The sequence below is a fragment of the Oncorhynchus mykiss genome, chromosome 1 (assembly GCF_057628025.1).
Source record: "Oncorhynchus mykiss isolate SJ-2025 chromosome 1, ASM5762802v1, whole genome shotgun sequence".
Classification (NCBI taxonomy): Eukaryota; Metazoa; Chordata; class Actinopteri; order Salmoniformes; family Salmonidae; genus Oncorhynchus; species Oncorhynchus mykiss.
This window is the reverse complement of record NC_143022.1, coordinates 62,079,579-62,103,040: the sequence shown is the minus strand read 5'-3', so window position 1 is coordinate 62,103,040 and position 23,462 is coordinate 62,079,579. Positions and strand designations below refer to the sequence as shown.

The 23,462-nt window shown below is 42.5% G+C and overlaps 2 protein-coding genes across 6 annotated transcripts in view; both read left to right on the top strand.

The window, feature by feature from the left end:
- Positions 1 to 8,258, top strand: part of LOC110525690 (inactive tyrosine-protein kinase 7) — a 210,788-nt gene extending 202,530 nt beyond the window's left edge. Inside the window, exons 19-20 of the mRNA XM_036980912.2 lie at positions 2,338 to 2,516; positions 6,480 to 8,258. Coding sequence (XP_036836807.2) covers positions 2,338 to 2,516; positions 6,480 to 6,640 — 340 coding nt within the window. The 3' untranslated portion in view covers positions 6,641 to 8,258. The remainder of the gene's footprint in view (positions 1 to 2,337; positions 2,517 to 6,479) is intronic.
- Positions 8,259 to 15,268: 7,010 nt separating this feature from the next.
- The window catches only part of LOC110525667 (serum response factor), a 76,689-nt gene continuing 68,495 nt past the window's right edge, over positions 15,269 to 23,462 (top strand). For all 5 annotated transcript variants that reach the window (XM_021606023.3, XM_021606030.3, XM_021606005.3 and 2 more), the window contains exon 1: positions 15,269 to 19,602. In XM_021606023.3, coding sequence (XP_021461698.1) covers positions 18,979 to 19,602 — 624 coding nt within the window. In that variant the 5' untranslated portion in view covers positions 15,269 to 18,978. The remainder of the gene's footprint in view (positions 19,603 to 23,462) is intronic.

Below are 23,462 nucleotides of genomic sequence, written 5' to 3'. Positions count from 1 at the left end.
ATATGTTTATTTTTGAACCATTCCATTGTAGATTTTGCTTTATGTTTTGGATCATTGTCTTGTTGGAAGACAAATCTCCGTCCCAGTCTCAGGACTTTTGCAGACTCCATCAGGTTTTCTTCCAGAATGGTCCTGTATTTGGCTCCATCCATCTTCCCATCAATTTTAACCATCTTCCCTGTCCCTGCTGAAGAAAAGCAGGCCCAAACCATGATGCTGCCACCACCATGTTTGACAGTGGGGATGGTGTGTTCAGTTGTGTTGCTTTTACGCCAAACATAACGTTTTGCATTGTTGCCAAAAAGTTCAATTTTGGTTTCATCTGACCAGAGCACCTTCTTCCACATGTTTGGTGTTTCTCCCAGGTGGCTTGTGGCAAACTTTAAACAACACTTTTTATGGATATCTTTAAGAAATGGCTTTCTTCTTGCCACTCTTCCATAAAGGCCAGATTTGTGCAATATACAACTGATTGTTGTCCTATGGACAGAGTCTCCCACCTCAGCTGTAGATCTCTGCAGTTCATCCAGAGTGATCATGGGCCTCTTGGCTGCATCTCTGATCAGTCTTCTCCTTGTATGAGCTGAAAGTTTAGAGGGACGGCCAGGTCTTGGTAGATTTGCAGTGTTCTGATACTCCTTCCAGTTCAATATTATCGCTTGCACAGTGCTCCTTGGGATGTTTAAAGCTTGGGAAATCTTTTTGTATCCAAATCCGGCTTTAAACTTCTTCGCAACAGTATCTCGGACCTGCCTGGTGTGTTCCTTGTTCTTCATGATGCTCTCTGCGCTTTTAACGGACCTCTGAGACTATCACAGTGCAGGTGCATTTATACGGAGACTTGATTACACACAGGTGGATTGTATTTATCATCATTAGTCATTTAGGTCAACATTGGATCATTCAGAGATCCTCACTGAACTTCTGGAGAGAGTTTGCTGCACTGAAAGTAAAGGGGCTGAATAATTTTGCACGCCCAATTTTTCAGTTTTTGATTTGTTAAAAAAGTTTGAAATATCCAATAAATGTCGTTCCACTTCATGATTGTGTCCCACTTGTTGTTGATTCTTCACAAAAAAATACAGTTTTAGATCTTTATGTTTGAAGCCTGAAATGTGGCAAAAGGTCACAAAGTTCAAGGGGGCCGAATACTTTCGCAAGGCACTGTAGGGGTAGCTAGGTGGAAAGCATGGCCAGCTGTAGAAAAAATGATTATTGAAATTCTCAATTATAGTGAATTTATCGGTGGTGACAGTGTTTCCTAGCCTCAGTGCAGTGGGCAGCTGGGAGGGGGTGCTCTTATTCTCCATGGACTTTACAGTGTCCCAGAACTTTTTTGAGTTTGTGCTACAGGATGCACATTTCTGCTTGAAAATGCTAGCCTTAGCTTTCCTAACTGCTTGTGTATATTTGTTCCTAACTTCCCTGAAAGTTGCGTATCACGGGGGCTATTCGATGCTTAATGCAGAATACCACAGGATGTTTTTGTGCTGGTCAAGGGCAGTCAGGTCTGGAGTGAACCAATGGCTATATCTGTTCCTGGTTTTAAAAAAATTGAATGAAGCATGCTTATTTAAGATGGTGAGGAAGGCACTTTTAAAGAATAACCAGGCATCCTCTACTGACGGGATGCGGTCAATATCCGTCCAGGATACCCGGGCCATGTTGATTAGAAAGGGCTGCTCGCTGAAGTGTTTTAGGGAGCGTTTGACAGTGGTGAGGGGTGGTCCTTTGACCGCAGATCTATTACAGATGCAGGCAATGAGGCAGTGATCGCTGAGATCTTGGTTTAAAACAGCAGAGGTGTATTTGGAGGGCAAGTTGGTTAAGATGATATCTATGAGGGTGCCCATGTTTACGGATTTGGGGTTGTACCCTTGTGGGTTCACTGATAATTTGTGTGAGATTGAGGGCATCAAGCTTAGATTGTAGGATGGCCAGGGTGTTAAGCATGTTCTACTTTAGGTCACCTAGAAGCACGAGCTCTGAAGATAGATGGGGGGCAATCAATTCACATATGGTGTCCAGGGCACAGCTGGGGGCAGAGGGAGGTCTATGGCAATCGGCAACGGTGAAAGACTTGTTTCTGGAAAGGTGGATTTTTAAAAGTAGAAGCTCGAATTGTTTGGGTCCAGACCTGGATAGTAAGACGTGTGTAGTTACGGTCTATCATGTGAGAAAAAAGTATAGCAAACGTGTACTAGGATGATCCATGCAGCCATTGTTAAGTGTAAATTCAAGACAAAATATTAACATAGTTTAATTATGTGCATGATAACATCTTGACATTCTATCTCTCTGTTTGTCTCTCTTTCTGTCTTGACTGTCTGTCTGCAGTGAGTACTACCACTACCGGCAGGCGTGGATCCCCCTGCGCTGGCTCCCGGCCGAGTCTGTGTTTGAGGATGACTTCTCCACCAAGTCAGATGTCTGGGCCTTTGGGGTGCTCATGTGGGAGGTGTTCAGCCACGGGGAACTGCCATACACCAAACTCAGTGATGACGAGGTGCTAGAGGGTCAGTATAAATCAATAGAAATGTACTTAGTGCCCACCAATCTGTGTGCTCCAATGGCTGAACAATCACTGTTCAGATACAGTGGGGCAAAAAAAGTATTTAGTCAGCCACCAATTGTGCAAGTTCTCCCACTTAAAAAGATGAGAGAGGCCTGTAATTTTCATCATAGGTACACTTCAACTATGACAGACAAAATGAGAAAAAAAATACAGAAAATCACATTGTAGGATTTTTAATGAATTTATTTGCCAATTATGGTGGAAAATAAGTATTTGGTCAATAACAAAAGTTTATCTCAATACTTTGTTATATACCCTTTGTTGACAATGACAGAGGTCAAACGTTTTCTGTAAGTCTTCACAAGGTTTTCACACACTGTTGCTGGTATTTTGGCCCATACCTCCATGCAGATCTCCTCTAGAGCAGTGATGTTTTGGGGCTGTTGCTGGGCAACATAGACTTTTAACTCCCTCCAAAGATGTTCTATGGGGTTGAGATCCGGAGACTGGCTAGGCCACTCCAGGACCTTGAAATTCTTCTTACTAAGCCACTCCTTCGTTGCCCGGGCGGTGTGTTTGGGATCATTATCATGCTGAAAGACCCAGCCACATTTCATCTTCAATGCCATTGCTGATGGAAGGAGGTTTTCACTCAAAATCTCACGATACATGGCCCCATTCATTCTTTCCTTTACACGGATCAGTCGTCCTGGTCCCTTGTAGAAAAACAGCCCCAAAGCATGATGTTTCCACCCCATTCTTCACAGTAGGTATGGTGTTCTTTGGATGCAACTCAACATTCTTTGTACTCCAAACACGACGAGTTGAATTTTTACCAAAAAGTTATATTTTGGTTTTATTTGACCATATGACATTCTCCCAATCTTCTTCTGGATCATCCAAATGCTCTCTAGCAAACTTCAGACGGACCTGGACATGTACTGGCTTAAGCAGGGGGACACGTCTGGCACTGCAGGATTTGAGTCCCTGGCGGCGTAGTGTGTTACTGATGGTAGGCTTTGTTACTTTGGTCCCAGCTCTCTGCAGGTCATTCACTAGGTCCCCCCGTGTGGTTCTGGGATTTTTGCTCACCGTTCTTGTGATCATTTTGACCCCACGGGATGAGATCTTGCGTGGAGCACCAGATCGAGGGAAATTATCAGTGGTCTTGTATGTCTTCCATTTCCTAATAATTGCTCCCACAGTTGATTTCTTCAAACCAAGCTGCTTACCTATTGCATATTCAGTCTTCCCAGCCTGGTGCAGGTCTACAATTTTGTTTCTGGTGTCCTTTGACAGCTCTTTGGTCTTGGCCATAGTGGAGTTTGGAGTGTGACTGTTTGAGGTTGTGGACAGGTGTCTTTTATACTGATAACAAGTTCAAACAGGTGCCATTAATACAGGTAATGAGTGGAGGACAGAGGAGCCTCTTAAAGAAGAAGTTACAGGTCTGTGAGAGCCAGAAATCTTGCTTGCTTGTTTTCCACCTTAATTTGCAAATAAATTCACAAAAAATCCTACAATGTGATTTTCTGGATTTTTTTCCCCATTTTGTCTGTCATAGTTGAAGTGTACCTATGATGAAAATTACAGGCCTCTCTCATCTTTTTAAGTGGGAGAACTTGCACAATTGGTGGCAGACTAAATACTTTTTTACCCCACTGTATCAATCTTGCAAAGGGTACTGGGCCTGTCCGAATACCCATACTTGCATATTAACTAGTAGGCTGATTGGGTATGAGAAAATATAATGTTTTATAGGATGTGAAAATTTCAAAAATGTAGTATGCTTTAAATGCAAAGATGTCATACTCATTTGTGGCTTTTCATCCAATATGAATTCGCTGCACACAATTGAGGACCCACATGTGTTTGACAACACCCTATAATCAGATAAGGTGATGCGCTGTACCAAAATGAACAAGGAAACAACACAATTGTGCATTAGATGATACAGTGTCTTGCGAAAGTATTCGGCCCCCTTGAACTTTGCGACCTTTTGCCACATTTCAGGCTTCAAACATAAAGATATAAAACTGTATTTTTTGTGAAGAATCAACAACAAGTGGGACACAATCATGAAGTGGAACAACATTTATTGGATATTTCAAACTTTTTTAACAAATCAAAAACTGAAAAATTGTGCGTGCAAAATTATTCAGCCCCTTTACTTTCAGTGCAGCAAACTCTCTCCAGAAGTTCAGTGAGGATCTCTGAATGATCCAATGTTGACCTAAATGACTAATGATGATAAATACAATCCACCTGTGTATCAAGTCTCCGTATAAATGCACCTGCACTGTGATAGTCTCAGAGGTCCGTTAAAAGCGCAGAGAGCATCATGAAGAACAAGGAACACACCAGGCAGGTCCGAGATACTGTTGTGAAGAAGTTTAAAGCCGGATTTGGATACAAAAAGATTTCCCAAGCTTTAAACATCCCAAGGAGCACTGTGCAAGCGATAATATTGAAATGGAAGGAGTATCAGACCACTGCAAATCTACCAAGACCTGGCCGTCCCTCTAAACTTTCAGCTCATACAAGGAGAAGACTGATCAGAGATGCAGCCAAGAGGCCCAATATCACTCTGGATGAATTGCAGAGATCTACAGCTGAGGTGGGAGACTCTGTCCATAGGACAACAATCAGTCGTATATTGCACAAATCTGGCCTTTATGGAAGAGTGGCAAGAAGAAAGCCATTTCTTAAAGATATCCATAAAAAGTGTCGTTTAAAGTTTGCCACAAGCCACCTGGGAGACACACCAAACATGTGGAAGAAGGTGCTCTGGTAAGATGAAACCAAAATTGAACTTTTTGGCAACAATGCAAAACGTTATGTTTGGCGTAAAAGCAACACAGCTGAACACACCATCCCCACTGTCAAACATGGTGGTGGCAGCATCATGGTTTGGGCCTGCTTTTCTTCAGCAGGGACAGGGAAGATGGTTAAAATTGATGGGAAGATGGATGGAGCCAAATACAGGACCATTCTGGAAGAAAACCTGATGGAATGACCAAGTCAAAGTCCAGACCTGAATCCAATCGAGAATCTGTGGAAAGAACTGAAAACTGCTGTTCACAAATGCTCTCCATCCAACCTCACTGAGCTCGAGCTGTTTTGCAAGGAGGAATGGGAAAAAATGTCAGTCTCTCGATGTGCAAAACTGATAGAGACATACCCCAAGCGACTTACAGCTGTAATCGCAGCAAAAGGTGGCGCTACAAAGTATTAACTTAAGGGGGCTGAATAATTTTGCACGCCCAATTTTTCAGTTTTTGATTTGTTAAAAAAGTTTGAAATATCCAATAAATGTCGTTCCACTTCATGATTGTGTCCCACTTGTTGTTGATTCTTCACAAAAAAATACAGTTTTATATCTTTATGTTTGAAGCCTGAAATGTGGCAAAAGGTCGCAAAGTTCAAGGGGGCCGAATACTTTCGCAAGGCACTGTACATTCTCAGTATGGACAAGTCTAGTATGTTAATATTTTTTTCTATTACATACGTTTTTACTAAACAGTCAATTCTAAATAGTATGCAGTTTTAGTAAGTAGTAGGCAAGACAGATTTCAGACATGGCCACTCTTCTATTCTTGGGGTAACTTCAAGCTATTTTGAAGTGGCTATTCTCAGTCTCAGAACTGTGATGAATCATTTTCATGGTTCTGTTAGGGGAACACGTATTTGGTTGACATTGTATTGACATGCACTGTACTATAGGCCACCTTGACAAAGAAAGTGGCACATACAGTATCATCATGTTATTATCAAGCTGGGGGCAGGCTGTCTGTCCAATCATTTTTATGAATCCCATACAAGAAACAGCTTTACACCATTCTTATGATGATTTCACTCATTGTTCCATAAGAATGGAGTGAATGAGTCAAATCACCTTGACCTGTATGTTCTGTTTCCCAAGTCTAACCTCCCCTGTTTCTCTGCTCCACTCTTCTCTCCCCAGGTCTGCAGGCCGGCAAGATGAAGTTACCCGTGCTTGACGGCTGCCCCTCCAAAGTCTACAAGCTCATGTGCCGCTGCTGGGCCCCAAGTCTCAAAGAGCGTCCCTCCTTCAGCGAGGTTGTCAACACCCTGGGGGATCTGTCCTCCGACAGCAATGTCTGAAAGGAGGACAACTGAACCCACCCCACCCCAAGGAGTGACATCTCCCCCCGCCCCCCCCCCCCCAAAAAAAAATAAACACAGAAATTCTGGATTCTGAGTCACACACATTTCAGGGACCAGGAGTTATTATTTAAAAGGGCGTGTGGATAAGAACAAAACACTTGTTGTTATACCAATGGATTGGATACATACCGTTGAGTGTGTGTAGATGGTTTCATGTGAGGAGGACACGAGTGCCAGGAGTTTACATTTGCCTTAATTGCAGCATGGAAGGCATGCCCGCTGACACTGTCCCTTTTGGCCCATGTGGTTCCAGTGGGCCCATGCCTGGCATGGGTCTCTCAGGGCTGGTTTGTCCCAGAGACGCTCTCCCTCTCTTTTTGACCCGCGCAGCACAGGAACCATAAAAACTAAAGTGCCTCTCCTTGCCAACCTGAACCTCAATCTACCAACTCTAAAGTCCCCCCAACCAATCCAGGAGATCCTAAGCTACTTTTATCCATCAGGGGGAACTTTCTGTATGTGCTGGACTGGACTCACCCCCTGAAAGCTGTATCTAGTGTGATTCAGACTTGGAATTTGCAGCCTCTAATGTGTGCCACTGATGCTGTTGTTCTGATATCTATTGAAGAGGTAAGATCTGAGTATAAGCACCAACGGACAAGATTTTTACTGAGTTTTAAACTTGAAAGTCTGTTACGCATTGTGTCTGGGGAACTCAGTGGATTGACTTGTCTGTGTTAATTATATACTTTACAGGAACAAATGTACTATCAAATGTATAGCCAAGGAATATTTTTGAGTGAGTGAGTTAAAAAACAAAAATCTCTTATGAGTGTGTTACAAGTGTCATTTTAACTCTGAAGTGCTCGATGTTGACCATCATTGATGGGATTACCGTATAATAGACCACATATTAGCTGTATAACCATGTTATCACTTTATCAGTCTGTCATTATTAAATGGCCGACAATGCTGTATTTTCAGAGGTCCAATCACAATTCCCTTCTTTTTCTAGCTGGTCCAATGATTTTGTGCAATGTTGTAATGTGGACCATCCCACAAGGCAATGTGTACATAATGTAGAAACCATGCACTATAACTTCACTTAAAAATATCCCTTTTTATTACTATCATATTGTAAAAGGATGTACCTACGGGAACCTCTTTATTTATTATGAAGGTCCCGTCTTTTTACCCATTTGTTTTCTTCATAAAAAGGTACTTTGATGATCACTTAATGCATTTGCATATGTATTCAGTCTTGTATGATACATCTCAGTAACACAGTCAGTTTGGTAATACATTTGTTGTTACCATGAGCAAAGACGGATGAGAGAGAATCACCAATGCTCTTCAAGGGACTCTTTAAGTGCCTGGTAAATGAAGGATTATTAGCTGTTTTTCCGCTTTCCTTTTTCTCAATATCTAATCAAAATGCAATGGTCTTTTTTGTTTGCGAAGACCTTGTTTTTATATATTGTTTTGAGTGCAAAACTGTTTTATGGATGCTAGGCGCTCACACCTAGGCCTCTTTTTCTAATCCCCTTCGACTAATAATCACAGTAACCTCAATGTATACAAGCTGCTCTCAATAAAGGATCACGTTTTTTTTTAACTGAGGAGTCTTGGCTGTCTTAATTGCTGTGTAACATAGAACTCACTCTGATTGGCCCCATACACACTCAAGTTGTACAACTGATGTACAATGCATTTTGCATGTACGGGATACAACAGAGTTCTTCTACACATAAATGATTACACAAGCATTGTGGAGACACCACACAATGGTTGTGTAAACATTTTTGTGCAGACAAACTCTCCACCGTGTTGCAAAATATCAGTTGTGCCACAACCATTGTGTCAAATGCGTTGTACAGTTGACCAACCTGAATGTGTACAGGGCCATGTAGACTGGAGAGATTGGAGATACTGAAGAGCTAACACTGTAACATGCTGACCAAACTTGCTTGCCATCGCGTGCATGTTGATTTTGTACCCCCACACCAGACACGATCAGGCCACGCAGGTTGAAATATCAAAACAAACTCTGAACCAATTATATTTATTTGGGGACAGCTCGAAAAGCATTAAACATTTATGGCAATTTAGCTAGTTAGCTTGCTGTAGCTAGCTAATTTGTCCTGGGATAAAAAAAAATTGGGTTGTTATTTTACCTGAAATACACAAGATCCTCAACTCTGACAATTAATCCACAAATAAAACGGTAAACCGAATTAGTTTCAGATGAAACGGTAAACAGAATTTGTTTCGCTAAACTGAATTTGTTTATCGTCTGTCACGTCCTGACCTTAGTTCCTTTTTTATGTCTCTGTTTTAGGTTGGTCAGGGCGTGAGATGGGGTGGGCATTCTATGTTTTGTAGTTCTATGTGTTTGGCCTGGTATGGTTCCCAATCAGAGGCAGCTGTCAATCGTTGTCTCTGATTGAGAGCCATACTTAGGTAGCCTGTTTTCCCACTTTTGGCTGTGGGTGGTTATTTTCCGTTTCAGTGTTCTCACCATACGGTTTTCCTTTATTCTCTTGTTCTTTTGTATTTTTTATTCATTCTTGATTAAAAGGTATTATGGATACATACCACGCTGCATTTTGGTCTACTCCTTCTTCCACCAATGACAGCCGTTACATCGTCATCTCTCCTCCTTCCTTCCGGCTTCTTTTTCTCCTTTGGACTTTATATGGCAGTTGGCAACCAACTTTACGGTGCATTACTACAACCGACTGGAGGGTGGACGTCAGTTCATCTTTCAATCACCCACGTGGGTATATGCTCCTAAAAACAAATGAAGAGATTTGAAAGGCAGGACTTGCAGTGTTTTGAGCATCACAAATGTTTGTGTTTTTTGTTTTTTAACCAGGTAGGCTAGTTGAGAACAAGTTCTCATTTACAACTGCGACCTGGCCAAGATAAAGCAAAACAGTGTGACACAAACAACAACCCATAGTTATACATGCAATAAACAAACATACAGTCAATAATACAATAGAAAAAGTATATACAGTATACAGTGTGTGCAAATGAGGTAGGATAAGGGAGGTAAGGCAATAAATAGGCCATAGTGGCGAAATAATTACAATATAGCAATTAAACACTGAAGTGATAGATGTGCAGAAGATGAGTATGCAAGTAGAGATACTGGGGTGCAAAGGAGCAAAATAAATAAATTAAATAACAGTATGGAGATGAGGTAGTTGGATGGGCTATTTACAGATGGGCTATGTACAGGTGCAGTAATCTGTGAGCTGCTCTGACAGCTGGTGCTTAAAGTTAGTGAGGGAGATATGTGTCTCCAGCTTCAGTGTTTTTTTTGCAGTTCGTTCCAGTCATTGGCAGCAGAGAACTGGAAGGAAAGGCGGCCGAAGGAGGAATTGGCTTTGGGTGTGACCAGTGAATTATATCTGCTGGAGCGCGTGCTGCTATGGTGACAAGTGACCTGAGAAAAGGCGGGGCTTTACCTAGCAAAGACTTAAAGATGACCTGGAGCCAGTGGGTTTGGCGACAAATATGAAGCGAGGGCCAGCCAACGAGAGCGTACAGGTCGCAGTGGTGGGTAGTATATGGGGCTTTGGTGACAAAACGGATGGCACTGTGATAGACTGCATCCAATTTTCTGAGTAGAATATTGGAGGCTATTTTGTAAATGACATCGCTGAAGTCAAGGATCGGTAGGATGGTCAGTTTTACAAGGGTATGTTTGGCATCATGAGTGAAGGATGCTTTTCTGCGAAATAGGAAGCCGATTCTGGGATTTAATTTTGGATGCTAGATGCTATAATGTGAGTCTGGAAGGAGAGTTTACAGTCTAACCAGACAGCTAGGTATTTGTAGTTGTCCAAATGTTCTAAGAACCGTCTCGAGTAGTGATGCTGGACGGGCAGGTGCGGGCAGCGATTGGTTGAAGAGCATGTATTTAGTTTTACTTGCATTTAAGAGCAGTTGGAGGCCATGGAATGAGAGTTGTATGGCATTGAAGCTCGTCTGGAGGTTAGTTAACACAGTGTCCAAAGAAGGGCCAGAGGTATACAGAATGGTGTCGTCTGCGTAGAGGAATCAAGAGCGACATCATTGATGTATACAGAGAAAAGAGTCGGCCCGAGGATTGAACCCTGTGGCACCCCCATAGAGACTTCCAGAGGTCCGGACCACAGGCCCTCTGATTTGACACACTGAACTCTGTCTGAGAAGTAGTTGGTGAACCAGGCAAGGCAGTCATTTGAGTGACCAAGGCTGTTGAGTCTGCCGATAAGAATGTGGTGATTGACAGAGTCAATAGTATTGTCTCTTATCAATGAAGGTTATGATATTGTTTAGGACATTGCGGATGACCGCGGTAGCTTTCCAATCTATGGGGATCTCAGACGATACAAAAGAGAGGTTGAACAGGCTAGTAATAGGGGTTGCAACAATTTTGGCAGATAATTTTAGAAAGAGAGGGTCCGGATTGTCTAGCCCGGCTGATTTGTAGGGGTCCAGATTTTGCCGCTCTTTCAGAACATCAGCTATCTGGATTTGGGGTGAAGGAGAAATGGGGAGGCTTGGGCGAGTGTCTGTGGGGGGTGCAAGGCTGTTGACCGAGGGAGGGCTAGCCAGGTGGATAGCATGGCCAGCCGTAGAAAAATGCTTATTGAAATTCTCAATTATCGTGGATTTATCGGTGGTGACAGTGTTTCTAGCCTCAGTGCAGTGGGCAGCTGGGAGGAGGTGCTCTTATTCTCCATGGACTTTACAGTGTCCCAGAACTTTTTGGAGTTTGTGCTACAGGATGCCAATTTCTGTTTGAAAAAGCTAGCCTTTGCTTTCCTAACTGCCTGTGTATATTGGTTCCTAACTTCCATGAAAAGTTGCATATCGCGGGCACTATTCGATGCTAACCAAGTTCTATTTTAATGCCTGGCCATCCAGACTCTCGCAGTCACACGCGAGCAGAGTGGGTGCAATGATTGAATAACATGTATGTATACATTTATTTTGCAACTGTCCGGTCTGGTCAGCATGTAAGGAACTTTTGTAGAAGTTAAATAAATATTGTATAAAGATATATCTGATCTATTATAGATGGCTAGCCAGCGAATTAATCTATTGAACATGAATGGTTGCATTTACCATGCCTGTCATGGTATATGAGTATGAATGATTACAATGGATATTCTGTCGCGGGTGTACATTTTTATAAAGTCTTTGATGTAGCTGAATTCAATTTTCAGCTGAAGAGTAGACCATTTTCTAGGCTTACCCACATCCACTCACAAAGTAATCTTAAAGCTCCACCCCGTGAATCATCTCATCATTGTGCTGATAGAGACCATTGTGTGGATAGAGAGCAGTGGGTGTGGGCGTTTTGACATGCAAATGTGGCCTTTCCGTTACCACTCTCTTCAGCCTCTTGGTTCATTCTCTCTTTCACATGGGGATCATCATTATACACCTTCAGGCCATGCGACTCATTATCATGTAGCCCTGTGTGGCATGAAACTCTGGGACTGTTCACGTTGACCTACTGCTTATCATAAATTATGATATTGACCCTTGATTGGCCTGATAACGCAATCTCAATTGCACTTCACACTGCTCTCTCCCATCTGGAAAAGAGGAACACCTATGTGGGGATGCTGTTCATTAACTACAGCTCAACGTTTAACACCATAATCCCCTCAAAACTCGTCACCAAGCTCTGGACTCTTCTAAAAAAATCTCTGAGAGTTTTCCACGTCTGGATTGTGCAACATTTTCCCCATTTTTCTTTTCAAAATTCTTCAAGCTCTGTCAAATTGGTTGTTGATCATTGCTAGACAACCATTTTCAGGTCTTGCCTGTAGATTTAAGTCAAAACTGTAGCTCAGCCACTCAGGAACATTCACTGGCTTCTTGGTCAGCAACTCCAGTGTAGATTTGGCCTTGTGTTTTAGGTTATTGACCTGCTGGAAGGTGAATTAATCTGCCAGTGCCCTAAACATAACACTGTATTCAGGACAAAAGTTAATTGCTTTGCCAAATTCTTTGCAGTATTACTTTAGTGCCTGTTTTGGAATATTTGTATTCTGCTTCCTTCTTTTCACTTTGTCAATTAGGTTATTATTGTGGAGTAACTACAATGTTGTTGATCCATCCTCAGTTTTCTCCTATACAGCCATTAAACTCTGTAACTGTTTTAAAGTCACCATTTGCCTCATGGTGAAATCCCTAAACGGTTTCCTTCCTCTCTGGCAAATTGAGTTCGGAATGACGCCTGTATCTTTGTAGTGACTGGGTGTATTGATACACCATCCAACGTGTAATTAACAACTTCACCATGCTCAAAGGGATATTCATCATCTGCTTTTATTTTTTTTACACTGCTACCAACATGTGCCCTTCTTCGCGAGGCATTGGAAAACCTCCCTGGTCTTTGTGGTTGAATCTGTGTTTGAAATTCACTGCTCGACTGAGGGACCTTACAGATTATTGTATGTGTGTGGTACAGAGATGAGGTAGTTATTCAAAAATACATTTAAAAAAAGCCCATGCAACTTATTATGTGACTTGTTAAGCAAATGGTTAGGCATGCCATAACAAAGGTGTTGAATACTTTTTGACTCAAGACATTTCAACTTTTCATTTGTAATTAAATAGTAAAATTTCAAAAAACATAATTCCACTTTGACATTATGGGGTATTGTGTCTAGGCCAGTGACAGAAAAAATCTCAATTTAATCAATTTTAAATTCAGGCTGTAACACACCAAACGTGTAAAAAGTCAAGGGGCGTGTGAATACTTTCTGAAGGCATAACTTACATTTTGGTGTGTTTTATTTCTCATGTGTTGATCTTTATCTGACCAAGTGTTGTTTCCATGCCTTTTTAAAGATCTTTTTCTATTTCGTACCTCTGATTTTGAACTCTGCATTGTTGAGGAAGAGCTTGATAGCATTTCACTGTATGGTTTACACCCGTTGTATTCTGCCATGTGACAAACTTTAATTTGGTATAGTGTACAATAAACTACTGAGGGCTTGTAGTCCATGGCCCTTGGTGGAAGGTGACTTATGGTGTTAAATACCTCTGATATAATGTTAACCCTTTATTACTAAGTGTTTAACATAGGACTGTCAAATGATTTCAAAAATATATTGAGGTCATCGCATTGTTTTCTGTGCGATTAACTCGATTATTAATCACATTTTTTGAAATTGTTCAAATTTGATTGAATCGGCCTAATTGAAGCGGCAATCAGCAGTTGAAACAATAACAAAGCGTTCTACCCACCCGCTTCGGTAAAAAGCCGAGGGATGGGCAGAGAAACTGTAACCAATCTCACTGTACACTGAACAAAAATATTTACGATTTTACTGAGTTACAGTTCATATTAGGAAATCAGTCAATTTAAATGAATTAATTAGGCCCTAATCTATGGATTTCACGACTGGGAATACAGATATGCATCTGTTGGTCACAGGTACCTTTAAAAAAAATATATATGGGCGTGGATCAGAAAACTAGTCAGTATCTGGTGTGAACACCATTTGCCTCATTTACATGAACAAGGCAGTTAACCGACTGTTCCTAGGCCGTCATTGAAAATAAGAATTTGTTCTTAACTGACTTGCCTAGTTAAATAAAGGTAAAATTTTTAAAATAATAATAATAATTTTAGTGTGACACATCTCCTTCGCATAGAGTTGATCAGGTTGTGGATTGTGGTCTGTGGAATGTTGTCCCACTCCTCTTCAATGGCTGTGCAAAGTTGCTGGATATTGCCAGGAACTGGAACACGCTGTCGTACACATAGACTCAGAGCATCCCAAACATGCTCAATGGGTGACATGTCTGGTGAGTATGCAGGCCATGGAAGAACTGGGACATTTTCCGCTTCCAGGAATTGTGTAGAGATCTTTGCGACATGTACATTAACTTGCTGAAACACACTGGTGATGGCAGCGGATGAATTGCACGACAATGGGCCTCAGGATCTCATCATGATACCTCTGTGCATTCAAATTGCCATCGATAAAATGCAATTGTGTTCATTGTCTTTAGCTTATGCCTGCCCATACCATAACCCCACCACCACGGGGGACTCTGTTCACAACGTTGACATCAGCAAACCGCTCCCCCACACGACGCCATACTGTCTGCCATCTGCCCGGTACAGTTGGAAATTGGAATTCATCGGTGAAGAGCACACTTTTCCAGCGTGCCAGTGGACATTGAAGGTGAGCATTTGCCCACTGAAGTCAGTTACGATGCCAAACTGCAGTCAGGTCAAGACCCTGATGAGGACAACGAGTACGCAAATTAGCTTATCTGAGATGGTTTCTGACAGTTTGTGCAGCGATTCTTCGGTTGTACAAACCCACAGTTTCATCAGCTGTCCAGTTGGCTGGTCTTAAATGATTCCACAGGTGAAGAAGCCGGATGTGGAGGTCTTGGGCTGGCGTGGTTACATGTGATCTGTGTTTGTGAGTCCTTTTGTTAGCTACAGTGGGGCAAAACAAGTATTTAGTCAGCCACCAATTGTGCAAATTCTCCCACTTAAAAAGATGAGAGAGGCCTGTAATTTTCATCATAGGTACACTTCAACTCTGACAGATAAAATGAAAAAAAATCCAGAAAATCACATTGTAGGATTTTTAATGAATTTATTTGCAAATTATGGTGGAAAATAAGTATTTGGTCACCTACAAACAAGCAAGATTTCTGGCTCTCACAGACCTGTAACTTCTTCTTTAAGAGGCTCCTCTGTCCTCTACTCGTTACCTGTATTAATGGCACCTGTTTCAACTTGTTGTCAGTATAAAAGACACCTGTCCACAACCTCAAACAGTCACACTCCAAACTCCACCATGGCCAAGACCAAAGAGCTGTCAAAGGACACCAGAAACAAAATTGTAGACCTGCACCAGGCTGGGAAGACTGAATCTGCAATAGGTAAGCAGCTTGGTTTGGAGAAATCAACTGTGGGAGCAATTATTAGGAAATGGAAGACATACAAGACCACTGATAATCTCCCTCGATCTGGGGCTCCACGCAAGATCTCACTCCGTGGGGTCAAAATGATCACAAGAACGGTGAGCAAAAATCCCAGAACCACACGGTGGGACCTAGTGAATGACCTGCAGAGAGCTGGGACCAAAGTAACAAAGCCTACCATCAGTAACACACTATGCCGCCAGGGACTCAAATCCTGCAGTGCCAGACGTGTCCCCCTGCTTAAGCCAGTACATGTCCAGGCCCGTCTGAAGTTTGCTAGAGAGCATTTGGATGATCCAGAAGAAGATTGGGAGAATGTCATATGGTCAGGTGAAACCAAAATATAACTTTTTGGTAAAAACTCAACTCGTCGTGTTTGGAGGACAAAGAATGTGAGTTGCATCCTCCAAAGAACACCATACCTACTGTGAAGCATGGGGGTGGAAACATCATGCTTTTGTAACGGAAGTGAAACGGCTAGCTTAGTTAGCGGTGGTGCGCGCTAAATATCGTTTCAATCGGTGACATCACTTGCTCTGAGACATTGAAGTAGTGGTTCCCTTTGCTCTGCAAGGGCCGCGGCTTTTGTTGAGCGATGGGTAACGATGCTTCGTGGGTGACTGTTGTTGATGTGTGCAGAGGGTCCCTGGTTCGCGCCTGGGTATGGGCGAGGGGACGGTCTAAAGTTATACTGTTACATTGGTGCCGTGACCCGGATCACTGGTTGCTGCGGAAAAGGAGGAGGTCAAAAGGGGGGTGAGTATAACGGATGTGAAACGGCTAGCTTAGTTAGCGGTGGTGCGCGCTAAATAGTGTTTCAATCGGTGACGTCACTTGCTCTGAAACCTTGAAGTAGTGGTTCCCTTTGCTCTGCAAGGGCCGCGGCTTTTGTGGAGCGATGGGTAACGATGCTTCGTGGGTGACTGTTGTTGATGTGTGCAGAGGGTCCCTGGTTCGCGCCCGGGTATGGGCGAGGGGACGGTCTAAAGTTATACTTTTACACTTTGGGGCTGTTTTTCTGCAAAGGGACCAGGACGACTGATCCGTGTAAAGGAAAGAATGAATGGGGCCATGTATCGTGAGATTTTGAGTGAAAACCTCCTTCCATCAGCAAGGGCATTGAAGATGAAACGTGGCTGGGTCTTTCAGCATGACAATGATCCCAAACACACCGCCCGGGCAACAAAGGAGTGGCTTCGTAAGAAGCATTTCAAGGTCCTGGAGTGGCCTAGCCAGTCTCCAGATCTCAACCCCATAGAAAATCTTTGGAGGGAGTTGAAAGTCCGTGTTGCCCAGCAACAGCCCTAAAACATCACTGCTCTAGAGGAGATCTGCATGGAGGAATGGGCCAAAATACCAGCAACAGTGTGTGAAAACCTTGTGAAGACTTACAGAAAACGTTTGACCTCTGTCATTGCCAACAAAGGGTATATAACAAAGTATTGAGGTAAACTTTTGTTATTGACCAAATACTTATTTTCCACCATAATTTGCAAATAAATTCATTAAAAATCCTACAATGTGATTTTCTGGATTTTTTTTCTCCTTTTGTCTGTCATAGTTGAAGTGTACCTATGATGGAAATTACAGGCCTCTCTCATCTTTTTAAGTGGAGAACTTGCACAATTGGTGGCTGACTAAATACTTTTTTGCCCCACTGTATTTAGCAGTCTTATGGCTTGGGAATAGAAGCTGTTCAGGAGCCTGTAGACTTGACTTTTGTGCAAATTAAGTTTTTGCTGTCATCTAAAGAAATGCCTAGGTATGTGTTTATGGTTGAATTTTCTGTAAGTTTTCCTTCAAAACTGTTGCTCAATGCTGAGCACATTGTGGATTTTTAAGCACCACAAAAGAGACAGACAGCTGCTAGCTACTGAGACCCAGAGCACACAGCCATAGATTACAAAGATGGGCAGAAACTGCTTCTCCAGTAGAAATCCCATGTCGTCTTGTGCTGAACTAAGCATGTGTGCAGGCCATCAAATCAAAGTCAGTCCTTCAATATAAAGATTTTGATTCGATTTTTGAAGTTGTTTTTCACAAAAATTAAAAGGTATCAGTCGGTCACTTTGATGAGGTTGGAGTAACAACATGTTCAACTACTTAAGACATTGGCTCGAATATCTAGGTTGTACCTTTAGATTTCGAGAAACTAAGGTAAAATGTCACTGTTCTCTTTGACTTCTCAAACTCCAAAACCCAGCCTGGTCTGCTTCGCAAGCGTTCCCGGAAGTTTTGCGAGGTTGCGCCTCTCGGTTTAAAAACTCTGTGGAATAGTAGAGCGCGTTGTGTGTTGCGCTCTAAAGGGTCCGTGCGGAAACACGGTTAAGGTGACGCAACAACTAATGGTTGCGTGGCACGTCATCAACAGTGCCGATTAACATAACATATGTGGTTAAATATTAATTTTTTAAACATATAATGTTAGCAGTAAGGTTAGCTGATATCTAAAATACATATCCAGGCATTGTAAGATCTGTCATGCGTCAGCAACGTCTATTGGTGCTTTCAAGACAACAAGAAAAACGAGATCAGTGATTTTGGGAACATTTGTAGAGCTACAAAGTTTCTAACTGGGAATTTCGAGTTGGATGACAGTTCGAAACTATTTTCCCAGTCGGAGATCGTTTTTTTTTTCTTTCGCCCCTGTAGTCGGAAATGTCTGAGTTCCGAGTTGAACGCTGCATAGGCATCGGAAGAAGACCAACATCTCCTTGCCAGTCCACAGTGTTCAGCAACCATTTTGGTATTTATTCTAATGAACATGCCCCATTGACCAATGGTAGCTCAACCTAGATCCCAATCGGCCAATCCGTAGACGACGCTGTGACTCGCCAAATAAGGAGATACAACTCCATAAAAGGAAACATTGTATCTCTTTATAAGGAGGAAAGTAGATCTTGAGTTGTAGTCCGCTCTCGAATACATTATTTAAAAAATACATCAGTTTTGTGTGAAAATGCACGACTGCAAGACTGATATTGCGTGATATTCGATGAAATATCTGCAGCCTTTGTGAATTGAAGGCGGATACCGACGACATTTTACGCGATTATGGTGTGAACTACATGACATGGCGGAGTAATAACGAATGCTCTCTTCGATTTTCCCTCTTTTTTGAGAAAGTGCTCTGAGTTTTGGAAATATAGGAGGTTGAGCTAAACTGAACCTGGCTGAAAGGTCTCAGGGGCAGCGTCACTTTTGAAAGTTTGCTTTAGTGGTTTCAAACAGATGACAATTTTGCAATGTCCGCAATTTCGTTGTTTGTTTACCTTTTTGGTGGTTGGGTTTTATGAACCGTGCTGTAATTTTTACTGACCCGCGCTCCAGCAGTCGGCTGACGATTTCAGGGACCGGGTCCTCTAACTAGAATGCTACCAAGCCAGGCTGGATCAGCACAATCTGGAAACGGGTCAGCGTCTTTCAGGGAAAACACAGGTCACGGTTCTGGGGTGATTGGGATTCGCCCTGTGTTGGTCAGAGCAAGGCAATCGAAAACTCGGGTCAGCGACAGCATCAGTGCGGTGGGGATGTTGGGAGGCAACGGTCCAGGAGTGGGTGCAAGAGGTGGGGCGAGACCAGGGAACGGGACGGGACCGACGATTCCACAGACCGCTGCTCAGGGAGGCATCGGTCTGAACATGGGAATTGGGGTTCGCGGAGGCAGCCGCTACGACCCGGACAAAGAGTGTGCGCCAATGGGTTGCAGTGGGTCGGACGCTGATTCAGACTCGGGGGATGAAGACGATCCGATGGGTTCAATCGGGGACAACAGAAGAAGTGTGAAGCGGGAGAGACTGGAGATGGAGGCTGCGGTGACAGGGCAGGAGGCCGGGATACCACCGGGGGGTTATGGTGTGGTCCCCCAAGGTGTCGCTGGCGCAAAGCCAGGGAAGAAGACACGTGGGCGCGTGAAGATAAAAATGGAATTCATCGACAACAAGTTGAGGCGATACACAACTTTTAGCAAGAGGAAGACTGGTATAATGAAGAAGGTGAGTGATCACAGTGACACTCAGGTGTGAGGGGACACTCCAAAGTTTCATTTGGTCATACAAGATGTTGCATTAATTTATGTGTATGGAGCACCTATAGACTACACTGACAGATAATGTAATCACTAGGTACATATCTCAACTTTCTTGTACAATAACCTTCCCTTCTGTCACTGACTTATGATTTTTAACCAGTGGAAGGCCCATTCAACCCCAAATCTCTCACACAATTTGTCATAACCTGATGTAATAAGACTCCCAGACATAATGTGTAAATAACCAATTGGGACATGTCATCTCTGCCAACAGTCATGACTGGCTCTGTCCTTTAAATAGACAAGAGCAACTGACATTTCGATTTCTGACCATGACCCTCTACGTACACACCTCCTGTCCGTCTAAACTATTTTCAATTAATATTAATTTAATCATGTTTTCAAAGAGCCGTTTGTACTCCGTAGTTGAATGTTTCTCATTCAACCTTTTTAAAGTAACTATATTACCTAATTTAGTCAAATAAGATGTAGGAGTACTGCAAACTAAGGTTGGTAAATTACTAAACACTCACTCACTACTGTACATTCACTACTGCAGCCTTTGGTCAGCTGTTCAGATCACAGACCCCCTGGCCTACAGTGTGTCAGGCAGAGCCAACAGATGACTAAACCCCAGAGTCAGAGGTCAGTCAAAGGGCACTAGGCAGACTAAACGGGCCACTGCACCACTGTAAGGAACACATGATGCTTCCATCATGCTCTAGCTCTCTGTCATACAGTAAGTCATCAGAGGAGGTCTGAAAGTGAAAACCCCATGGCTGCATCTGAAGTTGTGGCCGGTGTAGTCAGCATGTGATGCTGTTTGGACAAAAATACAATGATGTCATTCTTTTTGGCAAGACGGTATCAGATACAGTGCAATCAGAAAGTATTCAGACCCTTTTTTTCCACATTTTGTGACATTACAGCCGTATTCTAAAAGTGATTAAATATTTTTTTCCCTCATCAATCTACACACAATACCCCGTAATGACAAAGTGAAAAGTTATTTAAAAAAAAAAAAATGTATTAAAAATAACAAAACAGATACCTTATTTAGATAAGTATTCAGACCCTTTGCTATGAGCCTTGAAATTGAGCTCAGGTACATCCTGTTTCCATTGATCATCCTTGAGATGTTTCTACAACTTGATTAGAGCCCACCTGTGGTAAATTCAATTGATTGGACATGATTTGGAAAGGCACACACCTGTCTATAAAAGGTCCCACAGTTAACAGTGCACGTCAGAGCAAAGACCAAGCCACGAGGTCAAATACATTTTCCGTAGAGCTCCGAGACAGGATTGTCGCACAGATATGTGTAGGGGTACCAAAAAATGTCTGCCGCATTGAAGGTCGCCAAGAACACAGTGGCCTCCATCATTATTAAATGGAAGAAGTTTGGAACCACCAATACTCTTCCTATAGCTGGCCTCCCGGCCAAAATGAGCAATCTGGAGAGAAGGGCCTTGGTCACTGGGGTGACCAAGAACCCGATAGTAACTCTGACAGAACATGACAGCAGCACAACATGGTAGCAGCACAAAACATGGTACAAACATTATTGGGCAAAGACAACAGCACAAAGGGCAAGAAGGTAGGGACAACAATACATCAGGCGACGCAGCCACAACTGTCAGTTAGTGTCCATGATAGAGTCTTTGAATGAAGAGATGGATATAAAACTGTCCAGTTTGTGTGTCCCCCCCCCCCCCCCCAACAACTTCTTCCAGTTGCTAGCTGCAGCGAAAAGAGAAGTGAACTGAAAAGTGGAGTGACGCAGGGATGTGTGTGCTTTCTATGGAGAGACCTTAAAATAGATGTGCAGCGACGCTCCCCATCCAACCTGACAGAGTTTAAAAGGACTTGCAGAGAAGTATGGGAGAAACCCCCCAGATACAGGCGTGCCAAGCTTGTAGTGTCTTACCCAAGAAGACACAAGGCTGTAATCGCTGCCAAAGGCGCTTCAACAAAGTACTAAGTCAGAATACTTATGTAAATGTTATTTTTTATATATTTTTTGATACATTTGTAAAAATTCAATGAACCTGTTTTTGCTTTGTCATTATGGCGTAATGTGTGTAGATGAAGGGGGAAAAACAGCAATTCAATCCATTTTAGTATAAGGCTGTAACGTACAGTAACAAAATGTGGAAAAAGTCAAGGGGTCTGAATAAATTCCGAATGCGTTGTAGCTAACTACATCTATGGGCTTTTATGTTTTGCTGTCGTGTGTAATGTACAGTAGCCTATATCATAAATTATATGTATTGGATAACCGCACAATCATTTTTTGGGGGGGGGGGCTTGGGATCATTAAAAATATCTTTAATGTAGGGCCCATAAAATGTGTTTAATGTATGGCTCAGGTAGCATCAGGCCTGGATTTTCAATTAAACCTCTAATCTAATCCAGACATAGGCCTATTTATATGCTTTATATAATGCTTTTGAATGACACTTCCAGTTTTGGTGGGAAATACCAGGTTAACCAGGAGAAAAGTGATTTACTCTTGGAATGGAACATTTTGTGAAATAGCTGGAAAATATTCAATCCTATCTGTGCCCCACCTTGGCCATCCCAATCAAAATGTTCTGGACAAGTCACTGAGTCAGTGGATTCATAATCTGTCATCAGTTATACTACGTACCATGAAGGCGCTAGTATCCAAGCATGCACATGGAATGTAGGCTACTCACTATTCCCTGTACCATCGTATCCAAGATCACTCATTATGTTTCAATTCAGACATTACCGTATGTCTGAAGCAGATCAGCTCTTTGTCGAGCCAAGAGGCATCTGTTATCTCTCTCATGAAAGATAAGTTGGAGAACTGCTGCAATGCAGACCAACAGTCTTTTTGGATTGTTTCACCAAAATAATTGTGATACCACTGCATTGTTTGATCTCATCTGACTGATGAGCAAGTCCCTGCTTTGCTTGTGCTTTCTTCCCTTTGGCATCCTCCTTTGTTGTCGTGGAAACTGAGGTTTCTGTATTGTACAGTGGGCTGCATGATTGTTCTGTGCCTTGAGTCGGGTTATGACAAAGTATGACAGGATTTACAGTGCCTTCAGAAATTATTCATACCCTTTGACTTCTTCCACGTTTTGTTGTTACAGCCTGAATTCAAAATGGATTCAAATGATTTCTCTCACCCATCTACACACAATACCCCATAATGACAAAGTGAAAACATGTTTTTAGAAAGTGTTGCACATTTTATGAAAATTGAAGTACAGAACTGTCTAATTTACATAAGTATTCACACCCCTGAGTCAATACTTTGTAGAAGCACCTTTGGCGGCAATTACAGCTTTGAGTCATCTTGGGTATGTCTGTATCAGCTTTGCACATCCTGGATTTGGGGATTTTCTCCCATTCTACCCTGCAGATTTTCTCAAGCTCTGTTAAGTTAGATGGAGAGTAGCGGTGAAGAGCAATCTTCAAGTCTTTCCACAGATTAAATCGGATTCAAGTCTGGGCTTTGGCTGGGCCACTCAAGGATTTTCACATTCTTGTTCCGAAACCATTCGTGTTGCTTTGGCTGTGTGCTTGGGGTCATTGTCCTGTTGGAATATAAATCTTCACCCCGTCTAAGGTTGTTTGCATTCTGAAGCAGGTTCTCATCAAGGATTTGCCTGAATTTGGTTCCATTCATTGTTCCCTCCATACATTCTTCCAGGAAAGCTATTGTCCAATGGATTGATGATCATATCATGAGCAACAAGATCTGCTCTTTTATTTTGCAAACGGTGTCAGTGGAGGAGGTGTTAAGCCTGTTGAAGTCATTACCTGATGGTAAATCTACAGGTTATGGTCTTA